Source organism: Bufo gargarizans, chromosome 10, assembly GCF_014858855.1.
Source record: "Bufo gargarizans isolate SCDJY-AF-19 chromosome 10, ASM1485885v1, whole genome shotgun sequence".
Lineage (NCBI taxonomy): Eukaryota > Metazoa > Chordata > Amphibia > Anura > Bufonidae > Bufo > Bufo gargarizans.
In genome coordinates, this window is record NC_058089.1 from 8,863,936 (window position 1) to 8,879,362 (window position 15,427).

Here is a 15,427-nt window from a genome sequence, read left to right on the forward strand (position 1 = left end):
TTGCGGTCATTTTGGTCCACGAACCCAATTCATCACATGCCCATGTTCTCTGCTGCTATGTCCAGGACACGATTTGAGACCATCCTGCGTTTCCTGCACTTTAGTGACAACACCACCTCCCGTCCCAGAGGCCACAAAATTCGGCCCCTCATAGACCATTTCAACCTGAAATTTGCAGATTTGTATACCCCTGAGCAAAACATCTGCGTAGATGAGTCCCTTATACATTTTACCGGGCGCCTTGGCTTCAAACAATACATCCCAAGCAAGCGCGCCCGGTATGGGGTCAAATTGTATAAGCTCTGTGAAAGGGCCACAGGCTATACCCACAAATTTCGGATCTATGAGGGAAAAGATCAGACCCTGGAGCCGGTCGGTTGCCCTGACTACCTGGGAAGCAGTGGGAAGACAGTCTGGGACTTGGTGTCACCCTTATTTGGCAAGGGGTACCATCTTTATGTGGACAATTTCTACACAAGTGTGGCCCTCTTTAGGCATTTGATTCTAGAACGGATTGGCGCCTGTGGCACCACGCGAACTAGTCGCGTGGGCTTCCCCCAACGGCTCGTTACCACCCGTCTTGCAAGGGGGCAGAGGGCCGCATTGTGTAACGAAGAACTGCTCGCGGTGAAATGTAGAGACAAGCGTGACATTTACATGCTCTCCTCCATTCACGCAGACACGACAATCCAAATTGAGCGAGCAACCTGTGTCATTGAAAAGCCCCTCTCAGTCCACGACTATAACCTCCACATGGGAGGGGTCGACTTCAATGACCAGATGTTGGCTCCGTATTTAGTGTCCCGCAGAACCAGACGCTGGTATAAGAAGGTGTCTGTATATTTAATTCAATTGGCTCTGTATAATAGTTTTGTTCTCTACAGTAAGGCTGGGAGAACTGGATCCTTCCTCAAATTTCAGGAAGAGATCATCGCGAACCTCCTGTACCCAGGAGGTTCCGTGGCCCCATCCACCAGTGTAGTTAGCCGTCTACACGAGCGACATTTCCCCAGTGTCGTTGCTGGTACCTCAAACCGACCGCCACCCCGAAAAAAATGTCGTGTCTGTAGCAGGAGTGGAATAAGGCGTGACACCTGCTATTTCTGTCCTGACTGTCCTGACCACCCTGCCCTATGCTTTGGAGAGTGTTTCCGGAAGTACCACACACAGGTACACTTAGCATAGGGATCACATCTCACCAGGACAGGCACACAGGGCTATTAGGGCCCATTCACATAGAGCTGCTCCAAACGTCTCCTTTCACCTGGGACAAAGTGCATAACGCACTTCGCCACATCTTTGGGCGATTTGCGCTTTGCACATTGACCCATGGGGAAGGAGAGGTTTGTTCTATAAAGATAAAAAAAAAAAACACCAGTAAGCAAAAAGGTTAATATTTAGTTCAAAAAGTTAAAGTTTATATGTTCTGTTCCAAAGTTAATAAAATTATTGCGTTGCGGCCTGTTTTTTTTTTTTTTAACCTTCCAGGTGGACCAACCGATCGACTAGCTGCAGCACTGATGTGCATTCTGACAGAAGCATTGCGCTGCTGTCAGATTACACGCAAGTCGGTGTATGCGGCGCTGCAAGACGAGATTTCTACTCTGCAGTAAAAGATACGTTTGCCGAGGCATACGAGCTGAGGAGGAGGCGGCGTTCCTATGCTTTGGCAAACACTTTGTATATATAAAAAAAAAAAAAAAAAAAATCCCGGCAATGATTTAATCATCCACATCGATTGATGTGAATGGAGAAATCTGTTTTGCCAGGGCATACGAGCTAAGTGGGTATGGATGTAGGGCGGAGCTCCTATGTCCTGGCAGACGCCTTTCCCCTCCTTTTTTTTTTTTGGCAGAGATTTTTTCATCCACATTGATCGATGCGAATGAAGAAATCTGTGCCGTTCATTTTTTTCTTTCAGCCCAGAGGCTGAACTGAAAAAAAAAATCTCATTACCTGTATGCTCAATATAAGGAGAATAGCAGAAACTGCTTATGCTGGCCATACATGTAATGATTGCGGAGACCCTCAAATGCCAGGGCAGTGCTAACACCCCACAACTGACCCCATTTTGGAAAGAAGACACCCCAAGGTATTCGCTGAGGGGCATATTGAGTCCATGAAAGATTGAAATTTTTGTCCTAAGTTAGTGGAAAGTGAGACTTTGTGAGAAAAAAAAAAAAAATATATCAATTTCCGCTAACTTATGCAAAAAAAAAAATAATTCTATGAACTCGCCAGGCCCCTCATTGGATACCTTGGGGTGTCTTCTTTCCAAAGTGGGGTCACATGTGGGGTATTTATACTGCCCTGGCTTTTTAGGGGCCCTAAAGCGTGAGAAGAAGTCTGGGATCCAAATGTCTAAAAATGCCCTCCTAAAAGGAATTTTGGCCCCTTTGCGCATCTAGGCTGCAAAAAAGTGTCACACATGTGGTATCGCCGTACTCAGGAGAAGCTGGGGAATGTGTTTTGGGGTGTCATTTTACATATACCCATGCTGGGTGAGAGAAATATCTTGGTCAAATGCCAACTTTGTATAAAAAAAATGGGAAAAGTTGTATTTTGCCAAGATATTTCTCTTACCCAGCATGGTTATATGTAAAATGGCACCCCAAAACACATTCCCCAACTTCTCCTGAGTACGGCGATACCACATGTGTGACACTTTTTTGCAGCCAAGGTGGGCAAAGGGGCACATATTCCAAAGTGCACCTTTCGGATTTCGCAGGCCATTTTTTACACATTTTGATTGCAAAGTACTTCTCACACATTTGGGCCCCTAAATTGCCAGGGCAGTATAACTACGCCACAAGTGACCCCATTTTGGAAAGAAGACACCCCAAGGTATTCCATGAGGGGCACGGCGAGTTCCTAGAATTTTTTATTTTTTGTCACAAGTTAGCGGAAAATGATGATTTATTTTATTTTTTTTTATTTATTTTTTTTCCCTACAAAGTCTCATATTCTACTAACTTGCGACAAAAGATAAAAAATTCTAGGAACTCGCCATGCCCCTCATGGAATACCTTGGGGTGTCTTCTTTCCAAAATGGGGTCACTTGTGGCGTAGTTATACTTCCCTGAAAGCAAAGATATAAATGTAAAAATTACAAGTTTTATTGAATCTTTTCCCATTAAATATATATCAATCTGCTTCTCCTGCTCTATAACATGGTGCTTATAGATTGCTCTGCATTATTTGGTGTCAGTTCCTCTTTAACCACTTCAGCCCCGCTAGCTGAAACCCCCTTCATGACCAGAGCACTTTTTACACTTCGGCACTACACTACTTTCACCGTTTATCGCTCGGTCATGCAACTTACCACCCAAATGAATTTTACCTCCTTTTCTTCTCACTAATGGAGCTTTCATTTGGTGGTATTTTATTGCTGCTGACATTTTTACTTTTTTTGTTATTAATCAAAATGTAACGATTTTTTTGCAAAAAAATGACATTTTTCACTTTCAGCTGTAAAATTTTGCAAAAAAAACGACATCCATATATAAATTTTTCGCCAAATTTATTGTTCTACATGTCTTTGATAAAAAAAAAATGTTTGGAAAAAAAAAAAAATGGTTTGGGTAAAAGTTATAGCGTTTACACACTATGGTACAAAAATGTGAATTTCCGCTTTTTGAAGCAGCTCTGACTTTCTGAGCACCTGTCATGATTCCTGAGGTTCTACAATGCCCAGACAGTAGAAAAACCCCACAAATGACCCCATTTCGAAAAGTAGACACCCTAAGGTATTCGCTGATGGGCATAGTGAGTTCATAGAACTTTTTATTTTTTGTCACAAGTTAGCGGAAAATGATGATGATTTTTTTTTTATTTTTTTTTTCTTACAAAGTCTCATATTCCACTAACTTGCGACAAAAAATATAAAATTCTAGGAACTCACCATGCCCCTCACAGAATACCTTGGGGTGTCTTCTTTCCAAAATGGGGTCACTTGTGGGGTAGTTATACTGCCCTGGCAATTTAGGGGCCCAAATGTGTGAGAAGAACTTTGCAATCAAAATGTGTAAAAAATGACCGGTGAAATCCGAAAGGTGCACTTTGGAATATGTGCCCCTTTGCCCACCTTGGCAGCAAAAAAGTGTCACACATCTGGTATCGCCGTACTCAGGAGAAGTTGGGGAATGTGTTTTGGGGTGTCATTTTACATATACCCATGCTGGGTGAGAGAAATATCTTGGCAAAAGACAACTTTTCCCATTTTTTTTATACAAAGTTGGCATTTGACCAAGATATTTGTTACTGCAAAGGAGAAAATCCCGTCTTGCAGCGCCGCATACACCGACTTGCGTGTAATCTGACAGCAGCGCAATGCTTCTGTCAGAATGCACATCGGTGCTGCAGCTGGTCGATCGGTTGGTCCACCTGGAAGGTAAAAAAAGAAAAAAGAAAAAACAGGCCGCAACGCAATAATTTTATTAACTTTGCAACAGAACATATAAACTTTTACTTTTTTAACTGAACATTAACCTTTTTGCTTACTGGTGTTTTTTTTTTTTTTTTACCTTTATAGAACAAACCTCTCCTTCCCCATGGGTCAATGTGCAAAGCGCAAATCGCCCAAAGATGTGGCGAAGTGCGTTATGCACTTTGTCCCATGTGAAAGGAGACGTTTGCAGCAGCAGTGAGTGAATGGGCCCTAATAGCCCTGTGTGCCTGTCCTGGTGAGATGATCCCTATGCTAATAGTGTACCTGTGAGTGGTACTTCCGGAAACACTCTCCAAAGCATAGGGCAGGGTGGTCAGGACAGTCAGGACAGAAATAGCGGGTGTCACGCCTTATTCCACTCCTGCTACAGACACAACATCTTTTTCGGGGTGACGGTTGGGTTGAGGTACCAGGAACGACATTGGGGAAATGTCGCTCGTGTAGACGGCTAACTACACTGGTGGATGGGGCCACGGAACCTCCTGGGTACAGGAGGTTCTCGATGATCTCTTCCTGAAATTTGAGGAAGGATCCAGTTCTCCCAGCCTTACTGTAGAGAACAAAACTATTGTACAGAGCCAATTGAATTAAATATACAGACACCTTCTTATACCAGCGTCTGGTGCGTCGGGAAACTAAATACGGAGACAACATCTGGTCATTGAAGTCCACCCCTCCCATGAGCAAATTATAGTCGTGGACTGAGAGGGGCTTTTCAATGACACGGGTTGCTCGCTCAATTTGTATTGTCGTCTCTGCGTGAATGGAGGAGAGCATGTAAACGTCACGCTTGTCTCTCCATTTCACCGCGAGCAGTTCTTCGTTACACAGTGCGGCCCTCTGCCCCCTTGCAAGACGGGTGGTAACGAGCCGTTGGGGGAAGCCCGCGCGACTAGTTCGCGCGGTACCACAGGCGCCAATCCGTTCTAGAAACAAATGCCTAAAGAGGGCCACACTTGTGTAAAAATTGTCCACATAAAGATGGTACCCCTTGCCGAATAAGGGTGACACCAAGTCCCAAACTGTCTTCCCACTGCTCCCCAGGTAGTCAGGGCAACCGACCGGCTCCAGGATCTGATCTTTTCCCTCATAGATCCGAAATTTGTGGGTATAGCCTGTGGCCCTTTCACAGAGCTTATACAATTTGACCCCATACCGGGCGCGCTTGCTTGGGATGTATTGTTTGAAGCCAAGGCGCCCGGTAAAATGTATCAGGGACTCGTCTATGCAGATGTTTTGCTCTGGGGTATAAATATCTGCAAATTTCTGGTTGAAATGGTCTATGAGGGGCCGAATTTTGTGGAGCCGGTCAAAAGCAGGGTGGCCCCTGGGACGGGAGGCGGTGTTGTCACTAAAGTGCAGGAAACGCAGGATGGCCTCAAAACGTGCCCTGGACATAGCAGCAGAGAACATGGGCATGTGATGAATCGGGTTCGTGGACCAATATGACCGCAATTCATGCTTTTTAGTTAGACCCATGTTGAGGAGGAGGCCCAGAAAAGTTTTAATTTCAGAAACTTGGACTGGTTTCCACCGGAAAGGCTGGGCATAATAGCTTCCCGGGTTGGCGGTTATAAATTGTGTGGCATACCTGTTTGTTTCGGCCACAACTATGTCTAAAAGCTCCGCAGTCAAGAACAGCTCAAAAAATCCCAGGGCCGAACCGATCTGAGCTGTCTCAACCCGAACTCCAGACTGGACAGTGAAAGGGAAAACTACAGGTGCGGCTGAAGTTGGGGACTGCCAATCAGGGTTTGCCAGCACCTCTGGGATTCTAGGGGCTCTACGGGCACGTCTTTGCGGTGGCTGCGACGGGGTCACTACTGCACGTGCCACCGTACCAGCTTCAACTGCCCTTCTGGTGCTCGCTACTTCACCAGGTTGTACGGCAGTGCTGGTACTAGGTCCAGGGAGGGCTGGGCTGCTGGTGTATGCCTCACCACGTAATCCGACAGCACCAGCCCCACTCTGCTGCTCTTGAAGCGGATCCTGCGCAACCTGCGGTCTAGCGACACGGGGCCGGGTACGCCTGGTGCTATCAGGGACCTCAGCCTCCTCGTCCGAACTTTGGGTCAGAGAGCCACTGCTTTCTACAGGTTCGTATTCTGACCCGCTGGATTCATCAGATGAGGGTTCCCACTCCTCATCCGACTGGGTCAGAAGCCTGTAGGCCTCTTCAGAGGAATACCCCCTGTTTGACATTTTGGGCAACTAAATTTAGGGGTATTCCCTGAGACTACCCAAGAAAAAAAAAGCAAGCCTGTCTTACAAAGGGGAGGCTAGCGAAGTACCGGAGGCCGCTGCGGTTGATAAAAAATATCAAAACTGATTTTTTTATCGCCGCAGTGCGTGTAAAGTGATTGTGCAGTGATCAAAAAAAAAATTTTTTTTGTCACTGCGGTGGGGCGGGTGTGGGCGAACGCACGTGTGGGCGACCGATCAGGCCTGATCGGGCAAACACTGCGTTTTGGGTGGAGGGCGAACTAAAGTGACACTAGTACTATTATAGATCTGACCGTGATCAGTTTTGATCACTTCCAGATACTATAAAAGTACAAATGCTGATTAGCGATACGCTAATCAGCGAATAACGGACTGCGGTGCGGTGGGCTGGGCGCTAACTGATCGCTAACTACCTAACCAAGGGGCCTAAACTATACCTAAAACCTAACGGTCAATACCAGTGAAAAAAAAAAGTGACAGTTTACACTGATCACTTTTTTCCTTTCACTAGTGATTGACAAAGGGGTGATCAAAGGGTTAATTGGGGTTCAGGGGGGTGATCTGGGGCTAAAGTGTAGTGTTTGGTGTACTCACTGTGTAGCCTGCTCCTCTGCTGGATCCAACCGACGAAAAGAACCAGCAGAGGAGCAGGCAGCCATATAACAGATCATATTTACAAATATGATCTGATATATGGCTCTCTGATTGGATTTTTTTGAAAATCATCAGCTTGCCTGCCGCGATCATTGGCTGGCAAGCTGATGACGAAATGGTCCTCTTCGAAATGCCGGCGCGAACTGCGCATGCGCGGGCCGCATATCGCGTCATCTCGTGTCTCGCGAGATGACGCGTATATGCGTCGTTGTGCGCAGCGCTGCCGCCTCCGGACCGCACATCTGCGTTAGGCGGTCCGGAGGTGGTTAAAGGGGTTATCTGAGAGTATAAAAAGCCCCCCAATATGCCGGGCCCCCCACACTGAATATACTTACCCTGCTCCCCCCGCACCGCCGCTGCTGCTTCTCCCGGTGCGCAGATGAAAACATCCGGTGTCGGAGGAGGGGGTAGCAGCTAATGGCGGACGGGGACGAGCCTCCCTAGCGTCACCTGCGATACTAGGGAGACTCGTCCCTGCCTGCCATTGACTGCTCACCCAACCCCCCCGCCTCCGGATGTTTTCATCCGCGCACCGGGATACTCTCAGATGACCCCTTTAAGACTGTCTCCTGGAATCTCTTACCTGTTTTCTTTTCCAGTCTCCACTGGACACTATCTTTCTTATACGGGTGTTTAATTTGACAGGTAAATATTTTCCCGAAATCTTCCTCTTCAACAGTGTAACTTATATGACCGAGAACATAATAGGGTTCACTCTCATCTTCAGGTTCGCGCGTTTGTGATGGGATCTCTTCTTCTCCTTTCTGCCATGTCACTTGTATGTTCTGTGGATAAAATGAGTGAATTTTGCACTCCAGCTCCAATGTTTCTCCAGCGCTGTATGCTTCTTGGTTGGCTTGGATTGCATCCATTATGGGTGGAGCTGTTCATAACCAAAGATAAGGAAAAATTACTTTGAGAGCATACAGAACTAAAGGCTGTACTCGACATCCTGATTTAACAGGCGATTGTCGGGAGGGAAGCGTTCCTTCCCAGCATTCGTCCGCCTGCTAGGGGAGGAGACCGCTGCTATTACATGCAGCGATCTCCTCCTCAGTATAGGGAGGAGCAATCTGTATGCCATCGCTCTTCCCTATACTGAATCTTTGTTTGCCGGCAGACGATCGTGGTTAGACAAGATTTGCATCGCCCGATTAACAAATGTTTGCTCGTTCGTCAGGCAATCGGCGGCAGTATTAGACTGCCAGATGATCGGTAACAAGCGTTACTACAAACGGTTGTTTGCCGAAAAATCAGCAGGTGTAATACAGGCTTAAGTAGAAGAATGGGAAATAAACCATCACAGTCTACCAAGTGAGGGACTTTTATGTAGAAAAAGATTGACAGCAGAAAAAGACACCTCCGTCCATCTAGTCTGCCCTTATCCTATTTTAGATTGATTTTTTATCTTTATTTTAGGAAGTTTGTTCCAAGCATTTACTGCTATTCCAGTAACATAATATTCTCTGACATTGTCTTTTATTTTACTACTAAGAAATGTTTGTAATCAGTGTGTTCCTGGAGTCCCCCAAGACCCAAGGAACTCCCAAAGTGTACGGGTTATGTGGGATCGCATGACATCCTTCAGACTGTTATAATTGGAATATTTCCCAACATATACCTCTGAGGCAAGCCTCTGGCACATGAAACAGTAGGTCAACCATAGGGTTCCATGTTTAAAATAATACAATAGTGAGTGCAGCTCTGGAGTATAATACAAGGTGTAACTCAGGATCAGTACAGGATAAGTAATGTATGTACACAGTAACTGCACCAGCAGAATAGTGAGTGCAGCTCTGAATTATAATACAGGATGTAACTCAGGATCAGTACAGGATAAGTAATGTATGTACACAGTAACTGCACCAGCAGAATAGTGAGTGCAGCTCTGGAGTATAATACAAGATATAACTCAGGATCAGTACAGGATAACTAATGTAATGTATGTACACAGTGACTGCACCAGCAGAATAGTGAGTGCAGCTCTGAATTATAATACAGGATGTAACTCTGGATCAGTACAGGATAAGTAATGTATGTACACAGTGACTGCACCAGCCGAATAGTGAGTGCAGCTCTGGAGTATATGTGGCGAAACCAACCTCGCCACAGTGTTTTGGAGAGGGCTGTTTAAAAGCCTCTTGCCTCAGGATTATGGCCCATAGTAACTTTAAAGGAGAAGACAGACCGGCCGCACAGCTTAAATCTGTCTGTGGAATTGTATTTTATGTTATTATGCGTTTGGTTAAATTGTATGTTATGCGAGGGCACCCAGATAGCTAATATTATTGTATTCGTGTATTCTGAGTGCCATTCACCTAATGATATGCACTCCAACTTGAGCTATCTGGGGATATGTTAAATGTCTGTGTTTGCTGTGGGGGTGTGCCATTGTGTGTTTAAATGGTGATGTCTGTCCTGTTGTCTCCACATGTGTATTGGTGATCTCCCTTTGTCCTGAGAGATAATTGGATTGCCTTCGGTTGTCTCCAGGACAGAGAGGAGGAAACCATGATGCATTGTGGGGATATGTTGTATATGTCCTGTGTCGCAGTCTCCCTTCTGGTCCTCTGGGGGCATGAACGATTGGTTGCTGTATTTACATTGTATGTGTTGTAAATTACTGATTGGTTGTATTTCAAAACCCTGTGGGCGGACCTGTATTTGCAACAACTGTAATAAAAACCAGGCTGGGTGTGCCAGCACGAGAGACCACTGCTGACCCTCAACACGGAGCCTTGTCTCGTTATTGGGGGGATTCCCTGTATGCTGTTGGAGACTGATTGCCAGGAGTGTAAGCTGACTGTACTCTTTTCCTGTTCGTCTGCCGGCAGCTATTTGCGAGGTTCCAGTTTGGAGTGCTATTTTGAATCCAGTTCGGGAGTTTGGTGTCCTGCAGCAGCTGTGCCTGTCTCTCAGAAAGGGGTATATTGCCTAAACGGATTTTAACCCCTTGTCTGCTGAAACGGTCCAATACAGTATATTACAGGATGTAACTCAGGATCAGTACGGGATAAGTAATGTATGTACACAGTGACTCTACCAGCAGAATAGTGAGTGCAGCTCTGGAGTATAATACAGGATGTAACTCAGGATCAGTACAGGATAAGTAATGTATGTACACAGTGACTCCACCAGCAGAATAGTGAGTGCAGCTCTGGAGTATAATACAGGATGTAACTCAGGATCAGTACAGGATAAGTAATGTATGTACACAGTGACTGCACCAGCAGAATAGGGATTGCAGCTCTGGAGTATAATACAGGATGTAATTAAGGATCAGTCTAGGATAAGTAATGTATGTACACAGTGACTCCACCAGCAGAATAGTGAGCGCAGCTCTGGAGTATAATACAGGATGTAATTAAGGATCAGTCTAGGATAAGTAATGTATGTACACAGTGACTCCACCAGCAGAATAGTGAGTGCAGCTCTGGAGTATAATACAAGATATAACTCAGGATCAGTACAGTTTAAGTAATGTAATGTATGTACACAGTGACTGCACCAGCAGAATAGTGAGTGCAGCTCTGGAGTATAATACAGGATGTAACTCAGGATCAGTACAGGATAAGTAATGTATGTACACAGTGACTGCACCAGCAGAATAGTGAGTGCAGCTCTGGAGTATAATACAGGATGTAACTCAGGATCAGTACAGGATAAGTAATGTATGTGCACAGTGACTGCACCAGCAGAATAGTGAGTGCAGCTCTGGAGTATAATACAGGATGTAACTCAGGATCAGTACATGATAAGTAATGTATGTACACAGTGACTCCACCAACAGAATAGTGAGCGCAGCTCTGGAGTATAATACAGGATGTAATTAAGGATCAGTCTAGGATAAGTAATGTATGTACACAGTGACTCCACCAACAGAATAGTGAGCGCAGCTCTGGAGTATAATACAGGATGTAATTAAGGATCGGTCTAGGATAACTAATGCTTTCTAGGTTCTATATCCACACAAACACTTTTCTCAGCGTTCATCCTGGTTGTGTTCTTTAAAATCATACTAAGGTAACTAATTTCACTTAGATTTTTAGCCCCCCACGGGGCTATCAATCAGTGGGTATATTGACTTTAATGGATTAAACAGAATTTGAAGATTCATCTGTGGACTCAGTTTGACCTGTTTTTCTTTCCTTTCCAGCATTTTCGCCAGACAGAATAGAGCAGTTTACCATTATTACTACTATTACTATACTACTGGCAGAACAGGTCAAATGGAGTTCAAAGTTGAATCCTTTGAACTCCATTTAACCCATTAAAGTCACTGTACCTGTTGTGGTATACGTCTGAATACCTTTTTGAAGTATTGAGAAATACACCTCTGAAAGAAAGCTGTTCTGAGGGCTAAAGCGCTATGTGAATGCAGCCTTAGTAGGATTTTAAATGTAACCCAACAATGTTCTGACCGTGTCATAGTATTTATTTCCTCAGTTACTTACCTCGTTTCTCTAGTCTCCATGTAACAGACTTGGAGGTCGTCTCGTGCATCACCCTACACCTGAATGGTTTCTCAAAGTCTTCCTCTGTAACAGTGCATTGCATAGAACTTACGACAGAAAACAGCCCTTTGTCGTCTTTTTCAGCTGCAGTAACCTGCGATGTAATTTCTTCCATGTCTTTGTACCATTTCACATTTATACTTTCTGGATAAAAAGAGTGAATTTTAGATTTTAGCTGCAACAGGTCCCCAGATTTGTAGAATTCTTGGTTGGCCTCAATTTTATCCATTTTGGGTTTACCTACATAGTAATACACAAAAATGTAAACATGTAAATACTGTATCCCTATTAAAGTCATTTTGAAAATAGGTTGCCCTAATGTAGACAAGATGAAATGCATCAAACTCCATCTCATATGGCTAACCACTGCTCCCCGCTACTTACCTGCTCCTCTCCACTGGGTCCTGACTCCTTTACTCAGTTCCCCCGCTGTCAGCATCTGCTTTGATGATGACCTTCCCCCCTATCATCACATCAGTTGGTCATTTGACACAAGGGGGGACAGGTCAGCGCTGTGGCCAGTCATTGGCTGCAGTGGCATCAAGTTAGATGATGAGAGCAAAGGAGCCGAGACCCATCGGTTTAGCTTGTAAGTATTTTTCCCTTTACAGATCTGCCCAGGAGAGGGGGAGGGGGGGGGGGGGCTTGGTACCTCTAAAAGGTGATCCACCCCTTTAATGTCTTATTTTATATGAATAAACTTAGACCTAAAGATGTTTTTCAAGGTTGACCGTCTGTACAATACACTGCAGTATGTCTGTATTGCAGTATATTGGTTTTTTACTGCCACCAGAGGTAGGATGTAATAGAGCCCTAACATGGCAGGTCTGGGGGAAGGGGAAGGTTCTCTCTACATGGATCCACCTGAATGAAGGTTCCTAGTAGCCAAACAGTAAAACATTTTTGTGTCGTTTCGGCTACTAGTAGTGTGGACCTGTAACTGTAATATGGAGCAGCACATTAAGATGAGAGATCCACTTTAATGGCTAAATCCTTTGGAGGATAGATATGTGAAGGGGCTAATTGTTAAATCTCTTGTAGCATTTATTGTTGGAGACCCTGTTTGCAAAAAGGAACGATCCATAGCAGAGCATTTTAATGTAGGTAATCCATGTATCCCAGACACATTCTACTGAGACCTGAGATGATGTCTAGTAGTTCAGTCACATGATCTCTGATTTTATGCAGACGGGTTGTCAGAGCATGCTAGGAGTTGTAGTATTATCATAGCTGCAGAAGCACAGATTACAAACCCAACACTGCCTAATTCCAATAATAAATCACCTATGTATTATCAGCTGGGGTTTTACAGAATAAAATATTCATACTCACCTTTCACCTTTAGTTGTAGATGTCTGTAAATGGGTGTTGTCAGTGCAGCATGGTGAACCTCCAGAGTGAGCAGTGCCCCATTATGTATGTGGAACATGGGAGTTATATCTATGGAACAGTCACAGTTGAAAAGGGAGCGTTTACATGGTTTCATAAGAGGGGCCAGGGCCAGGTGTCTGGGTTCATGTAAAAGTGTACCCTGCTCAGTATCGTTCTCTGGTGACCTCTTTCTGGGCTTTATGGAGCTCCAGGAATCTACTTTCTTCTGAGTTTCTTTGTCCTTCTTAAAGTATAAGTTAATAGTAAGATTGCGTGGTCTGAAGCCTGATATATTACATCTCAGAGAGCACTTCTTCTCATGAATCAGGTCTGTTGTATAAATCTCCGTTACATTTAGTTTCACTGTAAAGATCAGAAATGATACATTTATTATGGTTGCTTAAACATATCATTCATAAACTGCAACAAAATGCATTAATGCTTATGAGCATCCGATCGGTGACGCTTGTTACTGTATGCATGTACAGTGGCATGCGCTCCGAGGCATCTATTGGAAGTATATGACGAGAAATCCAGCCAACATATGGTACACCTCTAACAGACACTATAAGATGCAGTGTGAATATATTCTTAGAGAGATGATGAGAGAATCAATAGGGAAGATATCAGGGGTTGCAGAGGTTTTTGTCACACCTTGCTCTGGTGCCTGAGATCGGGTTCCATAAGCCTATCTGCCACATAAGAGGACAGCAGTACTATGGACAGTCAATAAAAAACTATGGTGGCATATCATAAACAGTAATGCAAGACAGAGCAATGCCACTATACAGATTGACATGATGTCTCAGTGGCTATCGCTATAGCACTTGGGTCAAATCCGACAAAGGATATCTGTATTGAATGTATATGTTCTCCACACTTTTGCCTGAATTATCTACAACAACATACTGAGGTTAATTGGCTTCCTAAGAGAAATTGGCCATAGCATCTGCTTGAGGAAAAGGGCTTGTCTCGCCCCAGACATTGGGGGCATATCGCTAGGATATGCCTCCAATGTCTGATAGGTGGGGGTCCCACCTCTGAGACCTGCACCTGTCTTCAGAACGGAGCCCACAAAGTGAAGGAGAGCGCACTGCGCATGCGCGGCCATCCTTCATTCATTCCTATGGGAGTGCTGAAAATAGACAAACGCTGGCTCAGCTATTTCCGTCAGCCCTATAGAAGTGAATGGAACGGTACGCGTGCTTGCCATTCATTTCAATGGGATTTCCGAAAATAACCTAGTGATATGCCCTTGAGTGATATGTCCCCTAGTGATATGTCTGAGGTTAGACAACCTCTTTAACCACTTCAGCCCCGCTAGCTGAAACCCCCTTCATGACCAGAGCACTTTTTACACTTTGGCACTACACTCCTTTCACCGTTTATCGCTCGGTCATGCAACTTACCACCCAAATGAATTTTACCTCCTTTTCTTCTCACTAATAGAGCTTTCATTTGGTGGTATTTTATTGCTGCTGACATTTTTACTTTTTTTGTTATTAATCAAAATGTAACGATTTTTTTGCAAAAAAATGACATTTTTCACTTTCAGCTGTAAAATTTTGCAAAAAAAACGACATCCATATATAAATTTTTCGACAAATTTATTGTTCTACATGTCTTTGATAAAAAAAAATGTTTGGGCAAAAAAAAATTGGTTTGGGTAAAAGTTATAGCGTTTACACACTATGGTACAAAAATGTGAATTTCCACTTTTTGAAGCAGCTCTGACTTTCTGAGCACCTGTCATGATTCCTGAGGTTCTACAATGCCCAGACAGTAGGAAATCCCCACAAATGACCCCATTTCGGAAAGTAGACACCCTAAGGTATTCGCTGATGGGCATAGTGAGTTCATAGAACTTTTTATTTTTTGTCACAAGTTAGCGGAAAATGATGATGATTTTTTATTTTATTTTTTCTTACAAAGTCTCATATTCCACTAACTTGCGACAAAAAATAAAAAATTCTAGGAACTCACCATGCCCCTCACAGAATACCTTGGGGTGTCTTCTTTCCAAAATGGGGTCACTTGTGGGGTAGTTATACTGCCCTGGCAATTTAGGGGCCCAAATGTGTGAGAAGAACTTTGCAATCAAAATGTGTAAAAAATGACCGGTGAAATCCGAAAGGTGCACTTTGGAATATGTGCCCCTTTGCCCACCTTGGCTGCAAAAAAGTGTGACACATCTGGTATCGCCGTACTCAGGAGAAGT

At 44.2% G+C, this 15,427-nt stretch overlaps 1 protein-coding gene and 1 long non-coding RNA gene across 3 annotated transcripts in view; one reads left to right on the forward strand and one right to left on the reverse strand.

Moving 5' to 3' along the window:
* LOC122920271 overlaps window positions 1-15,427 on the forward strand; it is a 70,916-nt gene that overhangs the window by 29,649 nt on the left and 25,840 nt on the right. The window lies entirely within an intron of this gene.
* Window positions 1-15,427, reverse strand: part of LOC122920269 — a 74,592-nt gene that overhangs the window by 4,395 nt on the left and 54,770 nt on the right. For both annotated transcript variants that reach the window (XM_044269647.1, XM_044269648.1), the window contains 3 exons: window positions 13,171-13,572; window positions 11,779-12,078; window positions 7,908-8,207 (listed from right to left, as the gene is read on the reverse strand). In XM_044269647.1, coding sequence (XP_044125582.1) covers window positions 7,908-8,207; window positions 11,779-12,078; window positions 13,171-13,572 — 1,002 coding nt within the window. The remainder of the gene's footprint in view (window positions 1-7,907; window positions 8,208-11,778; window positions 12,079-13,170; window positions 13,573-15,427) is intronic.